General features: G+C 38.9%; 1 protein-coding gene across 1 annotated transcript in view; it reads left to right on the forward strand.

The window, feature by feature from the left end:
- The first annotated feature begins 245 nt into the window (after nt 1–245).
- The window catches only part of frem1b (Fras1 related extracellular matrix 1b), a 28,068-nt gene continuing 6,086 nt past the window's right edge, over nt 246–22,227 (forward strand). Inside the window, exons 1-26 of the mRNA XM_060879796.1 lie at nt 246–482; nt 1,114–1,364; nt 2,294–2,388; nt 2,506–2,795; nt 3,122–3,321; nt 3,438–3,761; nt 3,981–4,089; nt 4,667–4,798; nt 6,686–7,030; nt 7,146–7,288; nt 7,454–7,650; nt 9,686–9,776; nt 9,881–10,048; nt 10,315–10,523; nt 11,206–11,299; nt 11,482–11,734; nt 11,940–12,131; nt 14,438–14,623; nt 14,719–14,915; nt 15,421–15,646; nt 16,455–16,599; nt 17,058–17,199; nt 17,299–17,494; nt 18,346–18,610; nt 20,984–21,404; nt 21,987–22,188. Of these exons, the coding sequence (XP_060735779.1) occupies nt 1,131–1,364; nt 2,294–2,388; nt 2,506–2,795; nt 3,122–3,321; nt 3,438–3,761; nt 3,981–4,089; nt 4,667–4,798; nt 6,686–7,030; nt 7,146–7,288; nt 7,454–7,650; nt 9,686–9,776; nt 9,881–10,048; nt 10,315–10,523; nt 11,206–11,299; nt 11,482–11,734; nt 11,940–12,131; nt 14,438–14,623; nt 14,719–14,915; nt 15,421–15,646; nt 16,455–16,599; nt 17,058–17,199; nt 17,299–17,494; nt 18,346–18,610; nt 20,984–21,404; nt 21,987–22,188 (5,056 nt within the window). The 5' untranslated portion in view covers nt 246–482; nt 1,114–1,130. The remainder of the gene's footprint in view (nt 483–1,113; nt 1,365–2,293; nt 2,389–2,505; nt 2,796–3,121; nt 3,322–3,437; nt 3,762–3,980; nt 4,090–4,666; nt 4,799–6,685; nt 7,031–7,145; nt 7,289–7,453; nt 7,651–9,685; nt 9,777–9,880; nt 10,049–10,314; nt 10,524–11,205; nt 11,300–11,481; nt 11,735–11,939; nt 12,132–14,437; nt 14,624–14,718; nt 14,916–15,420; nt 15,647–16,454; nt 16,600–17,057; nt 17,200–17,298; nt 17,495–18,345; nt 18,611–20,983; nt 21,405–21,986; nt 22,189–22,227) is intronic.

Here is a 22,227-nt window from a genome sequence, read left to right on the forward strand (position 1 = left end):
TGCCTCTCAGTCCTTCTTGCTTTCCAAGTTTCCTCCTTCTTTCTCTTTGAGGGAACAGTGGGGTCTAAAGCATAACTTCTTTAGGGAATAAGAACATCTGGGTTTGTGAGTCAAAGGCAGCATTAGAGGAGTAAAAAACTCTTGGAACTACTCTGCACATTTCCTGTGTTTGGACGTCTAATTTTTCCTCCCCTCTCTCTACGTCTCCATTTTACTTCTCTCTTGTTCTTTGTCTACTTTGTATCACTGCTTCATTTTAAGCTCTAGCAAGTGAAGCAGATGTATTGACCTTCTTTCCTTTGTTCTTCTTATCGTTCTCTTTCTCTATTTGTTTTCCTTTGTGCTGAGTCACAGAGGTTGTGTGAGGTAGGGGGCTGGATGTACACAGACCCCCTGCACTCTTTCAGGACCACTGAACCGACAGAGATTCTTCCACGAACACTCAGCAGAGAAGGCCTGAACTGGAGAATCAGCAGAAGCAGGTATGTGCAATACCTCCATGCTCCTTGTGCTTGCCTCCCTGCTAAGTTTCTGATGATAACAAACTAAGAACACACAACGCAAATCCTCTCAGTTTTATTGAGTCATTTTCTAATGAAATAAAGAGCAGTTTATTAGGTTACCATCTGTTTTGGGGTGGTTTATAATGTATTCTTTGGTAACAGCAGTACTCTGATTTGTCTGAACATGTTGTAAAGTCTTTAAAGGTCTTCCAGCTTAACTCCTCCATATGTTACATGGTTTTAAACCTTAACCAAACATAACCAAAGTATTTAACCATTAACATCCTTCTACTAGTTCTCCTAATCTTCTCTATGTGAAGTTGTGAACAGTACTTAAATGCACCACATTTCTGGCTCTGCAGCAACGAATGCCATGACTTTGTCTTTTGTAGGATAAAGATTACATGGTTACATGGAGTTCACATATTACTTTGATGTTTTGATTTTAAACACTTATTTCCACAGGCTTAAGTGCCTTGATACTACTTTCTCTTATTGTCTCAATACAGATGCGATACTCTCTTTGTTATGGTTATGGTTATGAAAATGAGCAGTTAGAAACTTGACATTCTCTGAAGTCCAATAACACTTTTTGTGTTTACAAAAGCAGCTGAACAAACGAAACAGATGGGGGTGGTGGACCTTGTATGGACACTGATTGCTTTAGGCTACATCCTGCCACTGAGCCAGGCAGAAAGTGTGTTGAGGTGGAACTCTGGACTACAGGTGATTCGAGGCCACGGTGTTCCTGTGACCACAGACAATCTGCAGTTCAACACTGATGGGACCTCAGAGGCCTGCAAAGTGGAAGTGGTCCTCAATGAGCCTGCGACACAGAGGGTTGGAAAACTTACTCCACAGGTAAATCCATGTCCAAGTAGTAGGTTGTTGGTTAAGATGTTGAACTGTTGCTCAGAAGGTTGTGAATTCAAATCCCAAGCTGTCCCTCCTGGGCCTTCAAGCAAGCCCCTTAACAACATTTGATGTTAAGTTAAAAATATAAGTTGCTCTGGATAAGAGTGTCAGCCAAATGCTGTAAATGTAATGTCCTTTTCTAACATGTCATACTGTAGATCCTGCTTGTGTAAATCCAGTAGGCTGTCATATTTACTCCATTTAGCACAATTTGTCCAGAACTGCAGCCAGGGTTTTATATTATGTGTTGCAAAGAAAGGTCCAAAAAAGAGCATCTGTTTTATTTCCTAGTGCAAATTAAAATGCTCACATAATGACATTATCGCATTAACTTTATGACTTCAAGGTTAGATCTTAAATTGTTGTCTAGGAAAACCTGTAAATGTAGAAACCTTTAACAGATGGTTTCTCATTCACAAAAGGTTCCAAATAGATCCCCATTAGAAATATAAAACCATTTACACACTATAGTTATAACACACTATATTAGAACACTATAGTTTTGATGTTTTAAATTGACATGAGGTAAATAAAATTTGTTAAGTCTGGATAAATTGCAAAACCTTTGGAGACGTGATCTCATGTTAAAGTTTGGGCAAGAGTGAAATATAATCCAGAGTGTGAGGTGGCAACACATCCTGGATGAGGCACCAATCCATCACTGGACAATTTGTGCACACACACACACACACATACACAAACCATTCTAACTTTAATTCATCTGCATATTACCGAAGAATAACACATGAATAACATAGATAGTAATCTTAGCGCACAATAAACATATAATATACCCTAGTAAAGACAAAATTGACTCTGTGTTGCATTGTATACAAGAGGAGCATGAATTCTAATGAATTAGTTTTATGTCTTAGGTTTTTGACTGTCACTTTCAGCCTGATGAAGTGAAATATATCCATAATGGCAGCCCTTTACTGGAGGAGGACACAGTGATGCTGAGAGTCTATAGGTACACACAGTAACTGTTAACATATACATATTCATAATGTTCTTCTATATGAAAGAATGCATACCCTCATTTTTCTATTTTAGAAATGTGCATATTAACAGTCGATTTTTTTTGCAGATTCACACATTCAGAGACATTTACTGAGACATTCCTCCTGAAGGTGCAGGTGGTGGAAGCTCAGAGGAGTTTGATAGAGTTTGGGAAAGTTCCTTTAGTGGTTCCAGAATTTTATGGCCTCTCTAACACCATTGACAACAGTGTGCTGACCTTCAGATCTGATCCTGATGTAATCTGTACTGTCCGTCTCCTCACTTCTGACATTAGTGTCCCTATGTCGGGTCAAGTCATTAAAGAGGATCTGGCACAGAGAGATCAGGCATCTGAGTTGATCCCTGGGCCGAGGAAAGGTGCGGCAACATTTCCATAAAATAAGAAGTTTTTTTTCTTCAACAAGTCTGACACTTCAGATATGTAAACTGTTATTTACTGCGGAAGTTACTTTAAAATATTATGAGTATATAATCACGGGCCACTATATTCCTTCAAATAAAGATTGAAAGCATGTGGATTCAAAGCAAAATTCACATATGGATAAATGCTTCCCTATGAAGTGGTTTTCCTGAACACGAGTCTGTTTTTGTCGTTGAAACCATACATAAATTTATGTCAACTTAAAAAAATCCAACGAGGAAAGACTTTTCCATTCACAAGGGATTTTTTTCTCATCATGAAGGTCGACAAACAACTTTTCCTTGCCCTGGAAATAAGGCCTGTGCCCATAACACCAGAGAGGTACACTTCTTGAAGACCAGCTGCAGTGAGTTCCTGACTTCAGGTTTAAAGTACCAACATCTCAACCCTCCTTCACCTGAAATTGATTATGTGCCAATCCGAGTAGAACTCAGAGATCAAAACACTCGCGCCCTCTTAAAGGTAAAACATAAAATTACATAGATCATATATAAAAACATAATCTCCAAATTCATTTATTGTTTAAGAATTACCCATTTACAGCTTTAGATGCACTAGACTATCCTGTCTTTCCTCAGGCAGAGAGTGTTTGGCTCCCAGTCCTGATCCATGGAGCCATGCAGAACCAGCCTCCCCATGCTGCTTTCATGTCCATGTTCATCCTAGAAGTGGATCAGTTCATCCTGACCCCTATAACAACAGCTGCTCTGGATGCCAAAGACGACGAGACCCCACAGGCTCAGCTGGTGTTTAACGTGACCAGGCCTCCAACAGAGGGTTACATTACACATCTGGATGATCATACCAAGGCTGTATTCTCCTTCTCTTGGCAAGACCTGAATGAGATGAAAATCGCATATCAGCCCCCAAACAGCAGCCATACCAGCAGAAAGAATATTGAGGTGAGCAAAAATAAGTTACATATTTATTGTCCCGTTCTTGTGTCTAAACCAGGTGTAAGTCATATATCCTGATTCAGACAAACAGGAGATAATATTTATTTTTAAAAAATAGTTATCCTGTGTCACTATTTTGTTACCTCATGTTTTCAATCTTAGTATGTTCCATAGCAAAATTAATATTAAAATGAGTCATTTATTTGCAGTTTTCTTATTTCACAGGTTGATTTCCAGGTTATCGATGGCTTCTTCACACCTAGTCCTCCTATTATGATGCACATCTCAATCCGCACAGCAGAAACAAATGCTCCTCGAGTATCCTGGAATCTGGGTATTTAAAATACATCCTAGCTAAATTCAAGTTATCTAACATGAGCTAATTCACTAAGATTAGATATCATGACATATGTATTTATTTATTTGTTTGTTACTGCAAATAAAGCAATTAAGTGACAATATCTTTAATATAGCTAGATTTATCTGAAACATCTTATTATGGCATTATCGCAAAAAACAAATATTATTAATTAACCGATTGAGTATTAAGTCTTTTTAAAGATATTTTTTTTACTAATCTTACAGCTGCAAAAAATGAATAAATGCTTGCAATAAGCATTATTTATTATATTTAAAATAGGTTTAAGATATTTTCATTTAATATATTTTGAAATAATATTTTTATTTCCTAGCTGTATTTTTATTTAGAATGTAGTTTAAAGTAATAGTTTCAAGTTACTTTAAAGTAAAATGTTGAAGGACCAGTACTGTTGTTAATTTAATAGACTTAAAATATCAATATTGAGCAAAATAAGATCATATGTAAAATGTGAAAATTGTGATCAAACTCACTGCTTTCTGTATCTTTTACTTCTTAAACATTAATATCTCTAATGATTCTATCCATAAAGGTCTGGATTTGCTGGAGGGTCAGTCCAGACCAATTACGTGGGAGAATCTGCAGATTGTCGATTACGACAACATAGACGCTGTCACTCTGGTAGCTGTGGACGGTCCTCTACATGGACGGCTCAGTGTTCAAGGTGGAATTATATATTATCTTCATATCAACAAACAGGTGGCATCCGCATGTTGCCTTCGAAAACTATGATAAGTCTCATGATGAATGAGCGTGTTCTCCACTCCCATCTTTTCTGAAGCTTCCTCTTCAGGAAAACCACTTAATAGAGAAGCATTTATCCATATGTGAATTGTGACATTTCCTTCCATATTTGTAGGTTTTTAGCGGCCCAGACAATTATTACAATGATTTTAAAATAATTTTACTCCCAAATGACTTCCATAGTAAACAGATGAAGTTTATATTTTTTGATGTTATGGCAATAATGGCCTACTTGTCCTAGACCCACAGATCAGCTCAATGTCTATTTTGCTTGCATGACTCAGAAACTGTGTGAGGTGGCTAGCATGTGTTCACTAATCAGATGTAAAATGCACTGGCGACAGTTTGCCAGTGGCCCTCTGCACAAAGACATCTTCAGAGTACTAGCGTCCTTCTTTCCACTCCAGCGAGTGGCAAAAAGATGCATGTTTTTGCACAATGCTTCAATAAAGCAGATTGCTAATATAATTTCATGCCACTCTGCACACAGGCCAGATGTACAACACAAGGTCACTGCATCATGGTTAGCTTAGCTAGCTTTGTTAGAGCATTGAGGTTCAATATAGTTTAAAATACTTAGGTATTTATTGTTTTGCATTTATTATAATACCCGACTGAACTTGTTAAGAATGAACAAGTCTGAAATGTGTTTCCTAGACAGAAATCAAACAAGACAGTAAGCATCCAAAGAATTATTGGTCCCCAGGTAGTACACACATCTAACCAATCTCAGCACAAAATACATTACATTTAATGTTCAATTTGTTTGGCAATTAGGAAGAAGCCTGCAGAAGCTCATTTTGGGATACTGCTAATCCATGTCCTTTATATTGTATATCTTTAGACATATTTGAATATTTATTAAAGTGCTGATTGTTGTTGTAATTCATGTCTTACAGAGAAACACTTGATATGCAGAGAAACACTTGATCTCTTACTCCATATCTTATTGGATAAAGGAGGAATGTTTTTTACACAACCAAACATGTCCTTTATTTATCATTTACAAAACTATGACAGAAATATTTTGAGGATCTAAGATGTTGAGGAGCATCTTTTGGGAGGAAATTTTTAAACCAATTTTGCTACATTCTATTATCAGATACATTCTGAGCTGTGAGAAGCAAGACTTAGAGCAGCTGAACTTGCCTGGAGGAGAGCACTAATTCTACAAAATACATTAGGTCCCAATGCCCAAGACAATGCCACGTTTCTCACTGTTTATCAAGCTAATTCTTATAGTGACACTACCACAATTTTGCTATCTTCGTCTTTCAGACATAAATGGATATCGGATTGATGGTATTATAACATACAGTCTCCACAAAAGAGGGTCAAAGCTGAGTACTATAATCTGCAAAGTTTCATTTGCCCCACACACTGAACTCTGAAATAAGGGTACATGTTGTTTTCTTGGCCCAATGCCGACAGTCAACATTGCGTGCAATTTCTCAGTTGTACTAATTTCAGCCTTAATAAATCTGCTAATTGGGTTTCCTTAGGTTTTTTACCAGTAGCTGCTCAGTCATTGCTCAGTCTGGCCTTACTCTGCACTCTTTCTGGCAACCCAGAGGTGAGTGGCAGCTAGGAAAAGATGCTCTCTTTTTTCTAAATTTAGGCAGATGCCTTAAATATAGCTAAATTTCTGACAATTTAAATATATAATTGAAAGAAAAAAATCAAGGGTTGTATGATTTCAGAATCGGTGTTATTATTACTCAATGATTTCTTGTGTTTTAATGATTCCTGTCCTGCAATCCAGACTATGCAGGAACAACTGAGATAAATTTATTTTATTGCTGTCTAGGTGGAAAGGGCTTCAAGTTTAAAGTGAAGGACCTTCACGAGGGTGTGGTAGTTTATCATCATTCTGATAGTGACACAACGAGGGACTACGTCATCTTCAGAATCACAGATGGGCACCACAGTATTCGCCACAAGTTCCCCATCAACATCCTCCCCAAAGACGACACGCCTCCTTTTCTTATCAACAACATAGCATTTGAGGTGCAGGAGGGGGGTTCAGTCCTGGTGGAAGAGTATATGCTTATAGCATCAGATCTGGATTCCAGCGATGACTATATTAACTACCAGCTTGTTACTTTCCCCAGTGCAGGAAACATAGTCAGGAAAAGCTCTGCACACGAACCAGGTATGTGAAACATTCAATATTTCATAATTAGCAAAACTAGCTTCTATATTGTTGATGCATCAAAGTTAATGGATCAGTGTAATTTAATATTTGAGTCAGTGGTGGTGTTTGGCAGGTGTTCCAGTGAAGACATTTATGCAGAGGGACATACTACAGGGCCTCATTTACTACAGACACACAGGAGAGGAGATTTTTGAAGACTCGTTTGACTTCATTCTTTCTGATATCCATGAACCACCAAATCTATCTGATATACATGTGAGAAAGTCATCTTCAATATCAGTATCTTCAATACTTCAATACTACTTCTTATATAATACATACAGTATGTCATTCAGTACTGTTAGGATTTTACTACAATTTGAAGGCTAAAATAAAATTCAAGTGGATTGTATCTGACGCTGTCCTTTGCTTCATTCACAGACTGTGGTGGTCCATGTGTTCCCTGTGAAAGACCAGCTGCCAGTGGAGGTCTCGGGCACGGTCCGTTCCGTCACAGTTAAAGAGACAGAGCTTGTTTATATTACACAACACCACCTTCACTTCGAAGCCCCCGAGAAACCAAACACTGACCTGATGTACTTTATCACCCAATCATGTTTCAGCCCTACCAAACCTCAGTATGTGTTCAAGCTCCTTAACTAAAGAAGAAAAAATAGATTCATTTTATATCTGCATTTGGTTAGAATGGTTTGGGCATTTATCCCGAGTTTCTTACAGAAGTGCATGGTGTGTCCATTAAAAACAATTAGATTATATTAGATTAGATTAGATTTAACTTTATTGTCATTGTACATGTACAAGTACAAGGCAACAGAATGCAGTTTGGCATCTAACCAGAAGTGCAATAAGCAGCAAGTGCAAGATGTACAGTATTTACACTATAAGTACAGTATTTACAGTATGAACAGGATAATATACACATGAATATGATATGGACAAGATATACAGGTTGGGTGCTATAGACATGATATACAGGGTGTTATACATTATATAGACAGATGGGTGGCGGGGTTGGGTGGGTGTGTTCAGGGGTGTCACCAGGAGGCAGAGTTCAATAAGGTGACAGTCCTAGGGAAAAAGCTTTTCCTCAGTCTACTGGTTTTTGTCTGGAAGCACCTACCGGAGGGAAGGGGCATAAACAGTCTATGGGCAGGGTGAGAGAGGTTTTTAAGAATGCTTTAAGCTCAATGCAGACAGCGTTTTGTCTGGACGTCCTCAATGGCTGGAAGTAAAGTTATTGTGATGTGCTGGGTGGTTTTTACCATCCATTGCAGCGCCATGCATGCTGCGGCCGTACAGTTCCCATACTAGACTTACATAGCTATTCAGAATGCTCTCAACTGTTCAGCGAAAAAAGTTCGTTGAAGACAGATGCCATCTTTTCAGTGTCCTGAAGATAAACAGGCACTGGTGAGCTTTCTTGAACAGGCTGGAGGTGTTAGTGGTCCAGGACAGGAGATGTGAATCCCCAGGAACTTGAAGAAACATTCAACCAGGAACTCATTGATGTGGATGGGGGCGTGCATGCCTCCTCTCTCCCTCCTGAAGTCCATGAGGAGCTCCTTTGTTTTGCTGGTGTTAAGGAGCAGGTTGTTGTCGGCGCACCATGTGGCCAGATGCTGTACCTCTTCCCTGTAGGCTGTCTCATCATTGTTGGTGATGAGGCCAATCACTGTAGTCAGCAAACTTGATTGTGGAATTAGATCCATGCAGAGGCCTTCAGTCATGAATGAAGAGAGACTAGAGGAATGGGCTCAGCACACAGTCGTGTGGTACACCTGTGTTAAGGGTGATGTGACCTGACCTGACACACTGGGGTCTGTTTGTCAGAAAGCCCATAATCCAGTAACAGAGTGAGGTGTTGATGCCTAGATCCCCAGGTTTTGTTATTAGTCCACAAACAGCATTTGTGCATATGTGTTATTATTGTCCAGATGTGTGAGCACAGAGTGCAGCACCGAGGAGACTGCATCCTCTGTGATCCTGTTGCTCCGGTAGGCAAACTGATGTGGGTCCAATGTGGGTGGAAGGCAGTTCTTTAGGTGTGCCTGGACCAGTTGCTCTAAGCACTTCATTATAATGGTTGTGAGTGCTGTGGGACGGTAGTCTTGGTAGTTTTGGAACTGGCACAATGGAGGTGGATTTGCATCAGGTTGGCACTTAAATCCTAATGCTAGTACAAATAAATCAGAGTCCAAGAATACTATTGAGGTAAAACTCTGTTACAGCCATAAAATAGTACAAGTTGAGAGTAATTATTGCTCAATAAAGAGTGTCTTCAGTCCATTTCTGAAGACTTTCAACTTCTTTAGCAGTTACGACAGACAGGGCAAATTCTTTCAATAACCTGGGTGCCAGTAAAGAGTCCTGAGTCCTAATGTTGGGTCAAGTGGGGTTTGTTAAATGCCTTCAGTTTTGTAAAGATTTTTTTGCTTTGCAGGGAAGCATCTGTGTTTTATACAAGCAGATGCAGGAAATCAATAGAGAGAACACAGCAATAGGGAGCTGTGAGAGATTGTAGGGAGACTTTCTGTAGGACATGTGTCACAGGCAAGATCTTTGTCTTTGTATGTTTCACTTTACTGAGAATGAAAAAAGTCTCAGACCACAAGTCTAAATAAGCTGAATACACTGGATGTCTTTCTTTCAAAGGCTACCAGATGCAGGTAGACTCTTCTACACAGAAACTACAAAATCCATGAAAAAAGATGCCATGATTCCAGTGCTTAAGTCATTTACTCAGGTTTGTCCTTTTATACTGTATACTAGGTCTCAGTTTAATACAAAATTTGTATGTATGTAAGTATGTTTTGTATGAAAGTATGTTTTGCTTGTTGTTTTCTATAGCATGCAGTTACCCACCATAAAATAGCCTACATGCCCCCTGTAGAGGATATTGGTCCTGAGCCACTCTTCGTGCAGTTTGTCTTCTCTGTAAATGACCAACAGGGTGGCAACCTCACTGGACTTATCTTTAACATCACAGTCACACCTGTGGACAATCAGGTTCCAGAGGTAATGTAACCGCTTGCACTTTTGAAATATACAGAATACGATTTCATTTGATATGTATGGAACGCTTTTTAATATGTATGGAACTTTGGAGAGAATATGCACACTATGAACTCTACTTGTAGGATCTATTCACTTGTTCAAACTCACTGCCTGAATCCATTCCTCCCTTTGTTTTAGAATCAACTGCAGGTGATAGCCAATGAAAACAAGGTTCAAAGTGGAGAACCTTTTAAGCTTGTCATGTCTATTCTCATTCTAACATGCAGATGTTCACTAACCTTCTAAGAGTGGAAGAGGGTGGAAGCAGTTTCCTGATGGAGGAGCACCTATTAGTGCGCGATGCTGACAGTCCAAAGGAGAAACTCAGGTTGCATGTACAAACACAACCTCAACATGGCAGACTGGAGCTGCAAGGAGTGCTGCTATCAGAAGGGGAAAGCTTCCACCTACAAGACCTAAAGGCACTGAGAGTCAGGTAGGATTGTAGAAATGGCAGAACAGTGAATGGATCTGAAGAATTACTTTCATTTTCTTACACCCTTTCCTTTTTCTTAGAGAATACAGAATACAGAAACTATAAACATGTTTATTTCCAGAGATACATTCAAGTGACATAATTTAACCCTTGTATGTTGTTCGTATTTTTGTTACTCAGCCAGTGTTCGTGGGTCTGGTGGACCCGCTGCATTTTTAGGTTTTTAATTCAACACAATTAAAAGTTTTATGTTAAAATACTCTACAGATGTTTACTTCATCCCAATTCCAAGCAATATAAACTGCTTAATATTTGCCCTTTACCTTTATTACATCACATTGTTTAATTAAAGTGCTACTCGTTTTTGTTGTTTTTTTAATAAGATGTAATAAAAAAAAGAAAATCAAATTTAATCAAGTTATGAGTGGGAAAAAATCAACAAATTTACAAGGAAGCAAAGTTTTTCAAAACTATTGATGTTTATGAATATGGGTCCCACAGACCCTAACAACATACAAGGGTTAAATAGCACGACCAGAAAATCTTTAGTACTTAAAGTGCATAAAGCTTAAGTACATAAATAACCTGACTGTGAATACAAGTAACTTAGCCCTACATAAATAGTGCTGTAAGATTTGGACTTCCAAATCTTAATACAGCCCACTGTTATGATTTGTGATAGATATATCCATGATGACTCTGAGACTACAAGGGACAGTATAGGCCTTACAATTACAGATGGAATCAACTCTGCTCAGAGTGAACTTTTGGTGCAGGTGAGTGACAAATCAACATATAAAACAGATCTAAATAAAACTCAGGAACCCATATCCAAGACTGTTTTATGAAGGAAAACCAAGAAATTGTCAAATACCCAAAATACTAAAAATAATGCTAATTCAATTATGTTTCAAAGAAGTTGTTTATGTTTTAAATAAGTGGTTGTTTCCATGTTTAGATCCTCCCTGTGAATGATGAGCCCCCACAGCTAGGCTCAGGCCTGAAAGATGGGCTCTCCTGCAAGGAAGGCAATCGTGTGCAGATTACCGCCGAGTATTTATTTGCTACAGATGCAGACAGCGATGATACCCAACTCACCTACATGCTGGCTCGGACTCCGGCCCGTGGGGTGCTGCAGAAGAACGGAATCATTGTGGACAAATTCTCTCAGCTTGACATGCTCAATGGTCTAATATTCTACCTGCACACAGGTGAGAGGAAAGACAAAAAACAAGACATACAGTATAACTCACCAAAAATTTCATTTTGATTTTTGACCTTGTACATTTACCTGTTTTATTCGATTTGGATGAAGTCAGCTATATCCTGCAACACTTGCCCTAGTAATGAGTAAATGAAGCCAATGCATATTAAATACTACTATGCCTAAACCCTTTGTTCTTGTTTTGTGTATAGGAGATGAAATTGGTCCAGACGCCATATCAGACACTGTTACTCTTATAGTATCTGATGGAGAGGCCGGGACAGACAGTTGCTGTCAAGAAGATGTACTCCCACCACCTGTCCCTTTACATGGGACTCTTCCTGTCTATGACCTTAATGTCACTGTGATTCCTGTCAACAACAAGGCACCATCCATAATTATAGGTAAAGATCTCCTAAACATCTATAGCACTTTTACAGAAAGATATACTATAGATGTTTAGATAAATGGTCTTTTATGCGGACCATTTTTGTTGCTTGATGATTTACAAACACTGCGTTTAATTAAGTCTCCTGATATGGATGATTAATTCATTTTAACAACAGTCCTCATAATTTATGCAATGTATTGCTGTGGCCTGTAAGGATAGGTGATGTGCTACAGCCTGCAGAGAGCACAATGTAATTTATGGGACTTTCTCAGTTTGTGCTGTATGTGGCAATCGTGATGCATGATTCAGTCATTTTACAGTGGAACTACAGTGTGCTGACTTGAATCTAGTGAAAATATAAAGAATACATTTATACAATGAAGAGGTTAAACATGTGCCCTCATAAACATAGTATATTTAAAATTATACCATGGCTGGGAGCCTGTCAATCACAGCAACGCCAGGTAATCATGAGTGTCTGTGAGCTTGTGCATGTGGGTAGTCATTATTTTCCACAGGGTGTAATGTTTTGAAAAATGCTGCTGCTTGGCTTCAGAAGTAGCCGTAACTCTCCATGGTTGGACATTGTTTGTTGTGATCTGGCTGGTAGCTGGAAATTAGCATTGAAAACTCATATGTTTGTAATACATGTTTTAGATTGATTTTATAAAAACTTGACACTTTTGTGAAAATGAATGCATAAGCATGAAATAATAACATGCACTAGTGCATCATAGGTTAATATGTCTAAAGACTCTCAGAAACAAGTACAGTTTTATTTAACATGAATTCACAATTTGTAGTTTTCACCATCTAAATATCCATTTTATTGACCAAATCAAATGACCCACCCACTTTCACTAACTTTTTCCACTAAACAACTTAGCTCAGAGTTGATCTGAGACTTTTTTACTCCCCCACTCTTCCTATAAGGGACGCACACATACATTCACAGTAAACTGTCACAAAAGATCCGGATATGGATTTTCACTAAATCCCTAGACTGACATGCACTTTGTAGTTATCAGTGAAAAACACTGACCACTCAGAAACAATGACAGGAAGGAGCAAAGGATGTGGATGTTTGTTAAAAACCTACATGAAATCTCAGTATATATACACCATGCACACTATTTAGTGTATTGAGAGGCAGAGGAGCCACACACAGCTGATTCGGATTACAGCACAGCAGGAAAACCGTCGAACAGATAGCATATACAGTACATCTACCTCCAGCTAAATGAACAGTGTGGTAGAGAAAAACACAATAGAGAATGCTATGTTCAGAAAAGACAAAAACACAGCCTTTGTTTTGTATTTCCCTCTGCCAAGTTTTAGCTCATTCAGAAGATTCTGATGATCCCCTAAATCTCCAAATCCTTGGAAGGTATTCCACAGGATTCTTAGCACATGCCATACATTGGACTAGTTTTTAACAAAATGTGGTTGTTTAATTAATTTACTCTAAATAAAACAAAAAATGACAGGCATTAAAGCATTAAGCAAGTGAAACAAAGGGAAATCTGGATTTTCCGCTTTCCTTGGTGAGGTATAATGGTTTTATCACCTTGATTGCAGACTGTTGGTCGTTCATTTCCTTCCTTATTGTAGAACGTGATCCACACAGCCTCCTCTGTACCCGTTCCCCATTCATCATTTATCAGTGCAGTAAATGGGAGCAGATGCCAGTAAGTGTGGGAATGATGGCTTTATCAGTATCCAGGTGGCAGCAGCCTGGCCAAGAGCCCAAATAGTGGAGAAAGAGAGGGAATGTGAGGGGTCAGTATAGCAGGCAGGAGAGAGACAGAGGCAGAGAGTGAGATAGATGAAGAGAAAGACATAGGGAAAGAAATAAAAGTATCTCACATAGTAATAATGTTATTTTCACATATGCTAGGTAAAATATTTAAGAGTAAATAAATGCAAGTGTCATGCCCATGCAGAAGTGAACTGTGTGTGTTAGTGTTGCAACATTCAGCCCATAAGTGATACAACAAAATCTAAGGATCCAGGAAGGCAGCTATGTTTCTGTAATTTTTGAAGTTTTGACTATAAATGTATGAGCTATATTATTAAATGTGTTGTACATATAGTATTTCAAAGTATATAAATCAGAATTCAGTTAACACTTCTATTATAAAAAGAAGTAAATATTGAAAAAATACTATTTGTCCATAGTCAGTCACTGGATACATATATGGAGAATATAAAACCCTGTAGTATTGATTTAATTAGTTAATTAATAAATGTTTTGTTTGCCTGTATCTATTTTAACAGTATTTCTAAATATACTAATTAACAGCAACTGATCTCTGTTAGGAAACACATTGGTAGTGGATGAAGGATCTAGTGTCTGCCTTTGTAGTGATCTGCTAACGGCTACAGACCCTGACACTAAACCAGACCAGTTAAACTTCTTCATAGAGATCCCACTACAGTATGGCTTTCTGGAAAACACCCTTCCTTCCCCAGGCTTTGAGAAGAGCAATGCTGGAATCCAAGTGGGTCAGTATTAATCCCTGAATCTTATGTAAACCTAATGACAACATGTCTATTTTGTGTTTTACAAACTTCTACTAAGTAATACTGTCTCAATTAAGATTCTTTCAGCCAGCTACATCTCAGCTCTGGATTCATCAATTATGTCCAGTCAATTCACCAGGCTGTGGAGCCCACAGGAGACCACTTCAGTGTTAGTGTCAGTGATGGAGTCCATAAGTCTGACCCTGTACCTTTTTACATCGTTATCAACCCCACAAATGACGAGGCTCCAACTCTGTTACTGCATAACTTCACAGTTAGTCACACTTTCATTTCTTCTGTATGTATAATGTACTACATAGTAAAAGATGTTCCAGTGAATAGATTTTTAAATATAGGCAATTTGTCTTGTTCAACATTTGCTTTCTCACTGCTCCAGCATCTTCAGCATTTTGATCCTGAGCTTGGGTTACAGAATGTTTGAATTTTTACGTTACCTCCTGATATCAGCAAGGATGTCTTCCTGTTCTTCGATTTCCTCCTAGCTCACAAAATCATGTCATTTTGTGTAGATTGGCTATGCTAAATTGCTCCAGTGTGAATGTCAGTATGAATAATAGCCTGGTACTGGTGTCTCATTCGGATGTATTTCTGCCTCCCATCCAATATTCCTGGGGTGGGCTATAGATCCATGACATCCATCACCAGGATAAAGCACTTACTGAAGATAAATGATTTTTATCATTAATTTTATTTCACTGTAGTTTCCCACTAAACTTACTTCCACTATCTTTCTGCTATTCTCTTCTCTGTCACTAAAGGTCATGGAGGGAGGAATGAAAGATCTCAGCCCTGCCATTTTAGATGCAGTAGACCTTGATGCTCCACCAGACCTTCTGAGCTTCACCATCCTTGTTCCTCCTGCTCATGGGGCTCTGCTGCATGGAATCTATGGGCTTGATATGAGTCAATATAAGGCTATTGGCCCAGAGATTTTGCAAAGGAGTCCACCAGTGCAGTCCTTTACCATGCAAGCACTGCAACAAGGTCAGTTTCTCTGCACAATCCCACCAAGTTTGGAGCTCTGTTTAGCATTGGGGGTGGAGAGGGAGGTTTGTCCATGGAGGGCCTCACCACCAAGGCTGGCTGCCCCTGTATCTCCCAGAGGGTGCTGGTTTATTCTCTCTGGGTTCCAGACTTGCTGAACAGATGTTGCAGGAGACCGAGGTCATGGAGTGCCTGTGGTGCTTCTGCCACATCTGTGAAGGCCTTTCCTACACAATTACCTCAGAGCCACTGTGTATATAGTGACTGCACATCCTTTCCTGTTAGAAAATGATGTAAATCTGCAAAAATGTTGATGATCAGGAAATGAGCAAAAACAAAAGCTCATATAACACGGCTGATATCATAGGTACAGCAAGTCTGGCAATAAGACTGTACATTAATGGGGTCATCAAAGATCACAATATAGAAGAGAGCATTAAAGTATCAGTTTATCAAAATATATAACATATACAAATGTTGCTTACAAGTAAAATAGTAACTTATTCCAAGTTAAGAGAATATTTTCTTTATGACTGATTGAAAAGCAAACTAGATAATCATGGCGGACCATGATAAACTTGTGGAATTTTTTGCCTCCATTTACACTAATCACATAATCAACAATTTAAGATTATTTAAAATGTGAACACTGTTTAATGAAGACAGATCAACTATAACTGAAGTAAGGAAAGAGTAAGAATATTTTTGGGCCAAACTATTCCTTTAAGGCTCAGTTGTATGTGTTACAACATCACTTTGTCTCCTTATTCTAACATCTAATGACTGTTTCTCTTGTTGTGGTTTGCAGGAATAAAGATCATGTATATGCACGATGACACAGAAACCCGTGAGGACACTTTCACCATGCAGCTGACAGATGGCAGGCATGCTGTCCAGGGGACGGCATGGGTCCACATCCTACCAGTCAATGATGAAAAGCCCCGGCTGATAAAGTAAGGACGCCCTGGGACAAATTCCAAGTCAGAGAGTCAAACAGAAGGAGGAGATTCAGCAGAGGAGAAGGACAGGGACACTATAGAGAGGGGGGGTGGACTTCAGGGGGCAATACATCCTTTTCTGCAGATGTGGTTTGGGAATCTGCATCTTCTTTACTGAGTGACTGGGAATGGTTTTACTTGGAATAGTGGCATTTTGACTCCATTTAGGATTCTAGGCCAAGGATTCTTATGCAAACTTCAACCCAAACCCTTGTTGTCTGTGTTATTATTAATTGTGATGACAGGCCAGATAGTCGACGCCAGTGCTGCTTGCTTTTGATCCTGACAGAGTCATCTGGCTCTGACGCATTTATGTATTTATTTGTATAAGGCTCATTTGAGCTTGGAAGTTTGGCATGAGCCCCCAATGTGGCCTTAGCATATTTTGCTATGTCCCTGTTCTGTGTATGCAGGAATGCAGGTTTAGAAGTAAATGCTTTGGAGAGGAGGGTAATCTCCAGTGTGGTGCTGGAGGCAGAAGACTATGATACCCCTAGCAACCAGGTCTATTACGTTCTTAATGCCGGCCCCAGATTTGGCCTTCTGCAACTCAAGGTTAGCTTCATGTAACAACATTTGATAAACACAAGGCATTTTCTTTTTTACAAAGCCTTTAACATGTTGATGTGTCTCATGTGACTGTGTGCTGTGCAGACAGAAGCTGGATTCGTTGACCTGAACGCAGGTCATAACTTTACACAGGACGATGTGGAGATGAACCGCCTGTTGTACAAACACACTACATTCAGTGGGTTGAAAGGTCATGACCGCTTCCAATTTTTCCTCAGCGACAGAGAGAACGAGACACCTCCACAGAGTTTCTTCATAGCTGTCCAAACTGTTCAAAAAGGTATGTGCCTCAAGTTTTACCTCAAACTTCAAACTAGCTTTAGTAATTATTAAAAGTCTTGCTAGAATTGCAATAATCATACCATTCCCCTAATACTGTTTTGTTTTGTGTTGTTTTTTATTATTGTAGGCTCTTGAAATTGTATTGTCTAGAGAAGAAGGATTGTCAATTACAATTATTCTTGCTTACAGGAAAAGATGCAAAAGAAAACAATAGCTTATTTAACAGAAGCTGTTACATTCAAACAATTATTGTAGTGACCCAGTAACAAAATCTGTTGACTGTTTGCAGGACCAGTCTGTATTCCAGCTGTGTTTTCCTCTCAGTCAAATAATAAAAAAACTTTGTTTGACAAATATAATCTATATGCATGTGTGACTGTAAGCATGGTTCTCCCTTGGCCAAATGGGTGAAACAGCAGCTTCTAGGTCTGTGCTGCTGATTCAGGTGGAGCAGAGGTGAGATGTTTGAACCGGTTTCTACCTCCCAGTGAGTGTGAGTTATTAACAGACCAGAGTGCCAGCAACTGCAGCCTCGTCCTTGTTCCTAAGCCTGTCCCCTTGGCCACTGAGGGATGACACACAACTCCTACAAAGTCACTTTTAGTATAGCTTTACTTTGCATTTAGCTTGGCATCAGTGTCATTGGGAGATATTAGATGTTTTTACAGAATGAGCTGTACTAGAGTCATTAGCGTGAATTCCTATACTCATACAAAAATTTATAAATTGCTTGATGTCATTTGACAACAAAAAAGATTTGCATCATAATCATGGAAGCCCTACATTTCCCACCTATTTATTTCCTTTAATATATGCCTCTTCCTTACTTGGCCTGTTTTCCTCTGTCAGGTGACATTGTTCTGATCACTAAGCCCATGGCTATATCGGAGGGGGAGAGAGTTGTGCTAACCACAGGCATTCTGATGGCTACAGATAGTGGAAGTGAATCAGTTGAGCTTGTCTACACAGTGACCGTCCCTCCTAAACATGGACATCTACACCTGGTCCAATACCCAGGAATCCCTCTGCTCTCTTTCACCCAGATGGATGTGGCTTCACACCGAGTGTGCTACACTCACGACAACAGTCATTTTTCTGACAACGACTCTTTCAGGTCAGTCTCAATGGGTTGGAACATATCTAAAATGTTCCTAATATATCTACATATCTATGACAAAAAAATATTAAACACACAGTTATTTAGGATATTGAGATGTTGATGAACATAACATGTTGTGCATAATAGTGTAATGAAATGAATTACACTTATGTTAAGTTTAAGGTTACAGTGAGGTGTAGGCAGAATGACATTATGATATTCAAATTGTGGATACATTACTGTAAATGAGGTCAGAATATGACTTTAAAGCAAATAGCTATAACAATTTTTTTTTACATTTTTTGCAAGTGTTTCTGCACTCAAGGAGTTATATAAGCTCACAGTCTGTTTAGCAACAGAAACTACACACTGTGCTAGATAGCTATGATGAAAAAAGTACTTTTGGAATTTTAAAGTATATTTTACCAGGTTTGGATCTTTATAAAAAAAAATCACTGAAAGTATAAAAATATATCCAAGTCGCACTCTGTAACCCCACTCTGTGTTGATCTGCCAAAGAATCAAGCTAGTTTACTAGCATTTATCTAGCCAGCTAGCAGGAGAACATGAATGGCTTTCCATTGTTCATACATGTTCATAGATTCTGCCATAGTTTAATGAGAATAGTATTTGTAAGTATTATTTCTAAAGTTTTAATTAACATTTACTTTAGGAATTATTTACCAAATTATTTAAGCAAATCAATAAACATTTATTTAATTTTCCATCATATTAATTCATATTTTTTGCAGATTTGTAGAATCATTTCTTTTTTGTACATTTTTTAAAAATGTATTTTCTTTTATTTTTAGAAATAATGTAATTATTTATAGAAATAATTCATTTCTGTTGTCAAAATAAGTAGTGATGAACATTATGATTTGTGATGACTTTTTTCTTTCACTTACCTCATACACAAGCACATACACAATAAGTTAAAACCCATTTTAATGTTTCAGTAGATATAGCAGCACACAGTGGAGACTTTTAATGGCCAAATTACAGCAGTGACAGTAAAAGAGAGAAAATACGAGAATATGGAGCAGTCCCCCATATTTATGTACTTTTCCAGCCAATTTGACAGGAGGCAGACTTCAGAGAAGGCAGCGTATGGCTGACCTGTCCTGCCTCTCTTGTGTGTGTTTGTGACTGGGTTTGTCACCCAAAACCTTGGCTGAGTTTCATTCAGGGTCAGCTGGGAGCTCACAAGCCTTTTTCAGCCAAGTCTCGTGATGGTGCTGCTTAAATGCGAGTAAGTAGCAACTCTACTCCATGCCAGTGTGTGCCTTTACGACAACACGGTGCATCAGTCTAGCTACATTTACAGGCAACAATTTAAGTCTATAGTCACTACTCGGCAACTCGGCTGCTAGACATCACAAGAACCAGAGATCTAACAGTAAAAGTCAGAACACTTGGACATTTGATATATTAAAACCATTGCACTGGCTGGAACACAGAGGATGTTTTCATACATTTTGTATTTGCGCTTACAGCAAGCAGCTTGAGACAACAGACCCTCTAAATAGGGAAACACCTGAGCGAACACCTGTGTGTCAAAACTGAGTGCCGACAACAACTCAGGCCGAGGCCAAGAGGGACAGAGAGGGAGAGAGAGGCAGAAGGTGTTTTTTGGGGAGCCCTGATCTTCCCTCTGCTCACTGGTGACAGGTGGATGATGAATGGGCATTATTAGGAGAGTAATAATTTCTGCCTGGCATTGTCTCAGCAGTTGCCGCCATGAGTGGTGAGTGGTGAGTGGTGCTCTGGGCACAATTACTGAGCAAAACGTAAAATAACTGTAAGGCCAGATGTTTAGCTTGTTTGGCTATGTGAACAAGAATACGTGTGTGTTGGTCAGGCATGATGTTGATGTTTAAAATGGACATCAGTGACAGGGATGTGTGTTTGGAAGTATGCTGGCCTGGATGTAGAATAAGTGCTGCTCCTATTCACCCACCACTTTTTAAATCACCCCAATACCACTGTCACACTGGTTCCTAGTCCTGGTCCTGGAGAACTCACTATACAGCATATTTTATCTTTTTCCCTGCTCTCTACACACCTGATTTAAAGATATATATATCAGCCCTTCCCAATTTAAAGTGGCTATGATAGACCAGGGAAACTCTAACATGTGCAGGATAGGGTTTCTCCCAGAACAGCAAAGCTCAGTTAACACTGCTGATCAGAAGGTTGTGAATTCAATCCCAGTGTTGCCACTGCTAGGCCCTTGAGCAAGAAATTTAACTGTTCTGTTGTATAAATGAGATTAATGTAAGTCACTGCAGATAAGAGCTTCCACCAAATGTAAATGTCTTTATCTATAATTCTTTACTAGCATTCAAAGAACTTCCCAATGTCCAAAAATATTTGTTTTTTGTTCAGCTTTGACATCAGCAATGGTGTAACATCAATTAGGAGTAGCCTCATTTTCACAGTGGAGCACCATGACCGCATCCCACCCACCCTGAGCATCAACACCGGTCTCCAGCTTACCGAAGGCACCTCAGGAATCATCTCAACTGAACATTTGCAGCTCTCAGATCCTGATACAGCCTTAGAGAACCTCACCTACACGGTCATTCAACTACCACAGTATGGCAAGCTACTGTTAAACGGGTTTTCCATGTCCATGTCCAGGACCCGTTTTACACAATTAGACATCAAGAACATGCTCCTGAGCTACCAGCATCTTAACAGCTTTGCTAAGATTGACAGGTTCACCTTTCAGCCATCAGATGGAACCAATAAAGGCTATCTGGAACACGGACAGCTGAAGGAACAAGCAGCAGTTTTCACAATACAGGCAAGGACGGGATTTATATATATAACATTAGTAACGATTCTTTTGTGTCTAAAAAGAACTGGTTTGTGATATGGAAATGCTTATGTGGGGAAAACTCTCTCAAGCAATCTACACTGCAAACATAACAAAGCTTTTACCACTGAGGGGTGTCTTGTATTGGATTGTATCACACAGCTGCCCCTGATAGAGATTGTATTTTGAAATGATGATTTATACAGGCCACATGCTATAATACCATATATTCTGCTGTGTCCTTAGATAATAACTTAACATTTCTGTTATGTGATCAGCTACAAGCTTTTTCAAAAGTATATTTAACTGAATAGATCAAGAAATCAACAAATAGGTCAATATGTCACATTATGATATAATGCAAAAGAGCAATAGTGATTTAATAGAATATGAAATGTTTTATAGTGTCTGATTTCTTTGAACTCGTTTTGCAATTTTGTCTTTCAGCCTAAATCATACGCATATTCCTTCTCATCATGAGGAATCTCATCATGATCCAGTATTATGGCTCCCTCTTGTGGTTTAAATCCAACACTGAGAGAAGAAATAATTCTTCAATTGTATTTGCAGATAGAGGTTTTAGACAAGAACCCTCCACACATTGTAACCAAAGGGATTCCTAGTACAGTGGAATATCTACAAAACAACCAACAAGGCATCTATATCACCCCCAAATACCTCAAGGCCTCAGATCCAGACAGCCCACACCAGATGCTTGAGTTCATCATCACACAGCCTCCACATTTTGGATACCTTGAGAACACCATTACAGGCAGGTGCATTGAGTGACCGGTGATCAGTAATGCTATAA

This window comes from Tachysurus vachellii, chromosome 1 (genome assembly GCF_030014155.1).
Source record: "Tachysurus vachellii isolate PV-2020 chromosome 1, HZAU_Pvac_v1, whole genome shotgun sequence".
Taxonomy (NCBI): domain Eukaryota; kingdom Metazoa; phylum Chordata; class Actinopteri; order Siluriformes; family Bagridae; genus Tachysurus; species Tachysurus vachellii.